Raw genomic sequence first — 8091 nt, 5'->3', positions numbered from 1 at the left:
AGGATCCAGCTATACCTCTCTTGGGCATATACCCAAAAGATGCCTCAACATATAAAGGAGACACGTGCTCCACTATGTTCATCGCAGCCTTATTTATAGTAGCCAGAAACTGGAAAGAACCCAGATGCCCTTCAACAGAGGAATGGATACAGAAAATATGGTACATCTACACAATGGAATATTACTCAGCTATCAAAAACAACGAGTTTATGAAATTCGTAGGCAAATGGTTGGAACTGGAAAATATCATCCTGAGTGAGCTAACCCAATCACAGAAAGACATACATGGTATGCACTCATTGATAAGTGGCTATTAGCCCAAATGCTTGAATTACCCTAGATCCCTAGAACAAACGAAACTCAGGACGGATGATCAAAATGTGAATGCTTCACTCCTTCTTTAAATGAGGAAAAAGAATACCCTTGGCAGGGAAGGGAGAGGCAAAGATTAAAACAGACACAGAAGGAACACCCATTCAGAGCCTGCCCCACATGTGGCCCATACATATACAGCCACCTAATTAGACAAGATGCATGAAGTACAGAAGTGCAGACCGTCAGGAGCCGGATGTAGATCGCTCCTGAGAGACACAGCCAGAATACAGCAAATACAGAGGTGAATGCCAGCAGCAAACCACTGAACTGAGAATAGGTCCCCCGTTGAAGGAATCAGAGAAAGAACTGGAAGAGCTTGAAGGGGCTCGAGACCCCAAAAGTACAACAATGCCAAGCAACCAGAGCTTCCAGGGACTAAGCCACTACCTAAATACTATACATGGACTGACCCTGGACTCTGACCCCATAGGTAGCAATGAATATCCTAGTAAGAGCACCAGTGGAAGGGGAAGCCCTGGGTCCTGCTAAGACTGAACCCCCAGTGAACTAGACTATGGGGGGAGGGCGGCAATGGGGGGAGGGTTGGGAGGGGAACACCCATAAGGAAGGGGAGGGGGGAGGGGGATGTTTGCCCGGAAACCGGGAAAGGGAATAACACTTGAAATGTATATAAGAAATACTCAAGTTAATAAAAAAAAAAAAAAAAGGAAAAAAAAAGAATTCAAAAAAAAAAAACTGCAAAGCTTCTGTAAGGCAAAGGATACTGTGGTTAGGACAAAACGGCAACCAACAGATTGGGAAAAGATCTTTACCAATCCTACAAGAGATAGAGGCGTTATATCCAAAATATACAAAGAACTCAAGAAGTTAGACTGCAGGGAAACAAATAACCCTATTAAAAAATGTGGTTCAGAGCTAAACAAAGAATTCACAGCTGAGGAATGCCGAATGGCTGAGAAACACCTAAAGAAATGTTCAACATCTTTAGTCATAAGGGAAATGCAAATCAAAACAACCCTGAGATTTCACCTCACACCAGTGAGAATGGCTAAGATCAAATACTCAGGTGACACCATATGCTGGCGAGGATGTGGAGAAAGAGGAACACTCCTCCATTGTTGGTGGGATTGCAGACTTGTACAACCATTCTGGAAATCAGTCTGGAGGTTCCTCAGAAAATTGGACTTTGAATTGCCTGAGGATCCAGCTATACCTCTCTTGGGCATATACCCAAAAGGTGCCCCAACATATAAAAAAGACACGTGCTCCACTATGTTCATCGCAGCCTTATTTATAATAGGCAGTAGCTGGAAAGAACCCAGATGCCCTTCAACAGAGGAATGGATACAGAAAATATGGTACATCTACACAATGGAATATTGCTCAGCTATCAAAAACAATGACTTTATGAAATTCATAGGCAAATGGTTGGAACTGGAAAATATCATCCTGAGTGAGCTAACCCAATCACAGAAAGACATACATGGTATGCACTCATTGATAAGTGGTTATTAGCCCAAATTCTTGAATTACCCTAGATCCATAGAACAAACGAAACTCAAGACGGATGATCAAAATGTGAATGCTTCACTCCTTCTTTAAATGAGGAAAAAGAATACCCTTGGCAGGGAATAGAGAGGCAAAGATTAAAACAGACACAGAAGGAACACCCATTCAGAGCCTGCCCCACATGTGGCCCATGCATATACAGTCACCCAATTAGACAAGATGGATGAAGCAAAGAAGTGCAGGCAGACAGGAGCCGGATGTAGATCTCTCCTGAGAGACACAGCAAGAATACAGCAAATACGGAGGCGAATGTCCGCAGCAAACCACTGAACTGAGAATAGGACCCCCGTTGAAGGAATCAGAGAAAGAACTGGAAGAGCTTGAAGGGGCTCGAGACCCCATATGAACAACAATGCCAAGCAACCAGAGCTTCCAGGGACTAAGCCACTACCTAAAGACTATACATGGACTGACCCTGGACTCTGACCTCATAGGTAGCAATGAATATCCTAGTAAGAGCACCAGTGGAAGGGGAAGCCCTGGGTCCTGCTAAGACTGAACCCCCAGTGAACTAGATTGTTGGGGGGAGGGCGTCAAGGGGGGGAGGATGGGAAGGGGAACGCCCATAAAGAAGGGGAGGGGGAGGGGGATGTTTGCCCGGAAACCAGGAAAGGGAATAACACTCGAAATGTATATAAGAAATACTCAAGTTAATAAAAAAAAAACTGTAGATGCCACAAACTGAGTTTTAACCCAAATTCACTTATAGTTTGTAAACAAGACATGAACAATCTGCTCCTGGATTTGCTTGGTCTTGATTCCGTAAATGATAGGGTTCAGCATAGGTGGAACCAGAATGCAGACATTAGCCAACAGGATGTGGATGTGAGGTGGGATGTGGTGCCCAAACCTCTGTGTAAGTGTTGTGAAGATCCCAGGGCCATAGAAGAGGATAATGACGCAGACATGGGAGCCACATGTGTTGAGAGCTTCGTGGCGAGCATCCTGGGAAGGCATGCGGAAGATGGATCGGAGGATCAGCACATAGGAAAGAAAAATTAACACAACATCTAAGACCACTGTGGATATGAGGACAGAAAACCCACACCACGTGTTTACTCGGATATTGTTGCAAGCATATTTAGCCAAGCCTATGTGTTCACAATAGGTGTGTGGAATAATATTGTTTTTGCAAAAAGTTAGTCTTTTCAGAAGAAATATTATGGGAAAAATTGTACCATAGCTTCTCAGAAAGATGGTCATTCCAATTTTCCCAATCAGGGAATTTGTGAGAACGGTGCTATATCTCAGGGGGTAACAAATGGCAATGTAGCGGTCAAAGGCCATCACCAGCAAGATCCCAGACTCAGCGATGAAGGTGGAGTGGAGAAAGAAGAGCTGAGTGATGCAGCGATCCAGGGAGATCTGCCCGGCATGGAACCAGAAGATGGACAAGGCCTGGGGAACTGTGGATGTGGACAGCACAATGTCTGCCCCCGCCAGCATGCAGAGGAAGAAGTACATGGGTCCATGGAGACTGGTTCTTGTGAGGATAACAAAGATGAGCAGGCTGTTCCCAAGCAGGGCAGTGACATAGGAAACGAAGAAGGGGATGGAAATCCACATGTGCTGGTCCTCTAGTCCGGGGATGCCCAGCAAGCGGAAGACTGTGTGACTTACAACAGTGCGGTTTAAAGTAGTCACACCCAGAAAAACTTCTGCAGATGTCAATCCTCCAGTTACAGAGCTGGAAGGAAGTATGTATTTTTTGTGCTATCACTGGGAGCTCTTGTAGCTTTCCACACTTTCCATCTTCTTTGAATATGTAAGCAAGAAACACAAAGGAGAAAGATGATGTACATCCCAATGAGAGACATCATTCTGCACACCTCAGTGACAAACCATCAAACCGTACACAGGATGAGTCACTGATGCGTGGGGAGCTGGACCTCAAGTGTAGGAGCAAACCGTAAGGTGAGGAATAAAAGAGAAGAGAAGAAGTGGAAGCTGACACAGAGCAATGGACAACGGTTCTGAAATGTTCTCAGTCCAAAGTAGCTGAGAGGTGGGGGATGGGGAGTGGGGATGGCTGGATGCCACATACTTTTCCTTTCAATAAAGATTTTTGAGCACTCCTTCAAAAAAAAAAAAAACCTTGTTGGTGCTTTGACTTCTCCCTCTAGCCCATCAGCAGAGATCCCTGCTGTAGCTCTGCTTTTTCCTTTTACTACCTCCTGAATCTTGAGACATTTTAACTTCTGCTCAGTTTAGTGACAGATGGTCTTGGGCCTCGGTGGACAGAGAGAGGCATCTTTGCCGTGGGATACCCACTTTTTCCTCTTCTTTTCCTTGTAACTAAAGCTCATTTCCCTACTCATCCATTCAGCAGACTCATCCTTCACAACCCATTTCCAAGCTTAGCAATTATCCGGGAGACTTTCAATGCCTGGTACAGTGCTGCAGACACTGCAGCTGAATAAGCAAAGGAATCTAGGCCTTGAGCCTTGTTTAAGAGGCTCTAGCCCCTGTGCCATTAGCAGAGGAGCCAGTGTTAGCCAACGGAACAACAAAGGAGAGATGGATTTTTTAATTGTTATTTACTGTTGAGATTGTAATTTAATTACAACATTTTCCCTTCCCTTTCCTTCCTCCAAAGCCTTCCTTGCCTGCTTTCCTTCAAGTTTATGTCCTCTTTTATAGTAATTGTTATGGAATGCATATATGCTTTCTATATGCATATATATTCATAAACATAACCTTGTCTGTATAATGTGACTTGCGTGTATGTTTTCAGGACTAATAGCTTGAGACAGTGCAGTCGATTGGTATGCTCTTCCCTTGGTGGAAGGGGCTATTTCTTTTGCTTCTAGCTTTACTCAATTGCCTGTCATTCCTTGTTCAGAGTTCAGGCCTCATGTGCCCCATCCGGTTTCCCAGGTTTATTACTGTCATCTTTTTAATTATTATTTAACTTTGTATTGATTGTTGTGAATTTCACATGATGCACCCCAATCTCGCTTATCTTCCAGATCTTGGTACCCACCCGCTACCCTTGCAACCTCCCCGGCAAATGAAAAAAAAAATCTTGTTGTGGAAGCTGAGGTAGGTCATAGTGTATGCGCTTTTACTCACACTTATAACTCGCAAATGTTCATTGCAATGAGACGGTCTGGTTGGAGGCCTCTAGCTTCTGCTACACTATGAATACTGGATCTTTTCAGATGTCTGTTGTTGTCCTGTGTCAGAAAGATCGTGCAGCTTTTGATCTGTAAGACTTGACCCTTCACATGCCCCAGCAGTTCATAGATAAGGTAGATGTTGGTTTGGGCCAACTCAAAGCTCTGGATGTGGGCCAGGGTGGTAACTTAGCTGGTCAGCCTGCCAGCTCTCCTGCACCCACTACCAGAGACAGCTCTCCTGTACAGCCCCATTAGGTCCATCAGTGCCAGAACCAGCAAGGCGTAGAGACTGTTCTCTGGCTCACCCACACCCTTGTCAGCAGGGTGTGCTGTACAGGGCAGACAGGTGTAGGGCCCTGGTCTCCTGAACATAGCTGCTGGTGATGGACAGGGTCATCTCTGTCTCTCTCATGACCTTGGGGCCAGCATTTCTGCCTGTCATAGGTAGCAAGGGGCAAGTGAAGAAGGAAGGCATCTTTCCTTTGCCTACACTACCCATGCAGTCAAATTGCAGGACTTGCTCTTCCTTCCTTATACCTTGGAGTTGGCTCACCCACACCCCTGCCACTAGGGTCAGCTCTACTATGCTGTCCAGGCAAGCTCTCCTGAGTGCCCCTGAATGTGAGGAGCAGAGTCAGCTCTCCTGCTCTCAGGATTCCAAGGTCATTTCCCCTGCCCGTCACAGGTGGCAAGGGCAGGTAGGCACTGTTATGGTCATCCCTGCTCAGTTCATATTTGAGTGGTCTCATTGGTAAGACTTTACATATGAAGCATCTAATGCAAAAACCTATAAATATTTATCCTTCTGATTACAGGTAAGTATAGTCTTCAACCATTGTCATGGAAACTCTTCTTTGTAACAGATGAAAACGACCACAGAAAAGCACAACCAGTCAAAATGTAGAGTTGTGGACCCCTGATCTGATGGACACATCTATAAAACACTTCCATAGCTGAGGCTCAGGAGAACTGTGGAAAGAATGATAGATGCATCTTTTATATCAGAAGAAGGTAATAAGTAGAGGCTAATGTCCCCCGACCACTGTAACCCTCATTTCTCCAAGCTGCTGCTTGCCTTTCACACCTGACAAGGTCAATGTAGAAAAGGGCCAAGTAGCATAAAATTTCTGGAAAAAATTTAAACAATGCACCTAAAATTTAATTATGTAAGCGTGACTGTTTGCCATTGTGAAGTGCTACAGGAACAATACAGCAAAGATAAACAAAGGATTTAATTGCAGACAAAGCTTGGTAAGTTCTGAGCTGTCACAAAGCAAGCAGCTGAAGGGGATACAAGGAGGAATACTCTGCAGGACAGAGGCCCACTAGGGGTACCAGTGCTCACCAGTGTATATTGACCAACCAATAAATACAGTGTGGTGACAGCATTGATGAGTTTCTATTAGGTGGTCACTAAAAGAGTGGGTGCTGTGCCAAGGATTCATGTTTACTAATTCTCTTACAGAGCTGAATCATGGAACGAAAGGTGACGACTAAGGCAAAGAGCCATAATTCAAATGTAAGTGACATCTATGAATATTTTATAGGGCTATAGCTTTGCATTTATAAGAATTTGCAAGTTCTTACCTATGTGTAAGAAGTAAAGGATAAGTTTGGAGAGAGAGAGAGAGAGAGAGAGAGAGAGAGAGAGAGAGAGAGAACAGAGAATATCTTCTAACCAGCCAAAGACAGGTACAGTTCTGAAAGTATGGGAAGTGAGCCTCCTAGAAGACATGAATGCCTATAAACTTCTTATTCCTACTCACATGAGGATGTTCCAAAATTCCATACCATGTCTGAAACAGGGTTTTCAGATGGCATGGCCATCCAAACAAGGCAACTACTTCATTGGATGCCCAATTCATCAACAATCTCTCAAGATGAAATAAAACAACAACAACAAAAAAAAAAACAACAACAACAAAAAAAATCAAGATGGCATTTTTTTTTATTAACTTGAGTATTTCTTATATACATTTCGAGTGTTATTCCCTTTCCCGGTATCCGGGCAAACATCCCCCTCCCCCCTCCCCTTTCTTATGGGTGTTCCCCTCCCAACCCTCCCCCCATTGCCACCCTCCCCACAGTCTAGTCTCCCTGCGGTTTAACTTCTTGAGTTCTTTGTATGTTTTGGATATAAGGCCTCTATCTGTTGTAGGATTGCTAAAGATCTTTTGCATACGGAAAACCATCAACGTGATCCATTATATAAACAAACTGAAAGAACAAAACCACATGATCATTTCATTAGATGCTGAGAAAGCATTTGACAAAATTCAACACCCCTTCATGAGAAAAGTCCTGGAAAGAATAGGAATTCAAGGCCCATACCTAAACATAGTAAAAGCCATATACAGCACACCAGTTGCTAACATTAAACTAAATGGAGAGAAACTTGAAGCAATCCCACTAAAATCAGGGACTAGACAAGGCTGCCCACTCTCTCCCTACTTATTCAATATAGTTCTTGAAGTTCTAGCCAGAGCAATCAGACAACAAAAGGAGGTCAAGGGGATACAGATCGGAAAAGAAGAAGTCAAAATATCACTATTTGTAGATGATATGATAGTATATTTAAGTGATCCCAAAAGTTCCACCAGAGAACTACTAAAGCTGATAAACAACTTCAGCAAAGTGGCTGGGTATAAAATTAACTCAAATAAATCAGTAGCCTTCCTCTACACAAAAGAGAAACAAGGCGAGAAAGAAATTAGGGAAACGACACCCTTCATAATAGACCCAAATAATATAAAGTACCTCGGTGTGACTTTAACCAAGCAAGTAAAAGATTTGTACAATAAGAACTTCAAGACGCTGAAGAAAGAAATTGAAGAAGACCTCAGAAGATGGAAAGATCTCCCATGCTCATGGATTGGCAGGATTAGTATAGTAAAAATGGCCATTTTACCAAAAGCGATCTACATTCATTGCAATCCCCATCAAAATACCAATCCAATTCTTCAAAGAGGTAGACAGAACAATTTGCAAATTCATCTGGAATAACAAAAAAACCCAGGATAGCTAAAACTATCCTCCACAATAAAAGGACTTCAGGGGGAATCACTAT

At 43.5% G+C, this 8091-nt stretch overlaps 1 protein-coding gene across 1 annotated transcript in view; it reads right to left on the bottom strand.

The window, feature by feature from the left end:
* Window positions 1-2604: 2604 nt before the first annotated feature.
* LOC148007925 (olfactory receptor 52B4-like) overlaps window positions 2605-8091 on the bottom strand; it is a 34503-nt gene continuing 29016 nt past the window's right edge. The window contains exon 3 of the mRNA XM_087604395.1: window positions 2605-3592. Coding sequence (XP_087460521.1) covers window positions 2605-3592 — 988 coding nt within the window. The remainder of the gene's footprint in view (window positions 3593-8091) is intronic.

The sequence above is a fragment of the Rattus norvegicus genome, chromosome 1 (genome assembly GCF_021556685.1).
Source record: "Rattus norvegicus strain SHRSP/BbbUtx chromosome 1, alternate assembly SHRSP_T2T, whole genome shotgun sequence".
Lineage (NCBI taxonomy): Eukaryota > Metazoa > Chordata > Mammalia > Rodentia > Muridae > Rattus > Rattus norvegicus.
This window is presented reverse-complemented; position numbering and strand designations above follow the sequence as displayed.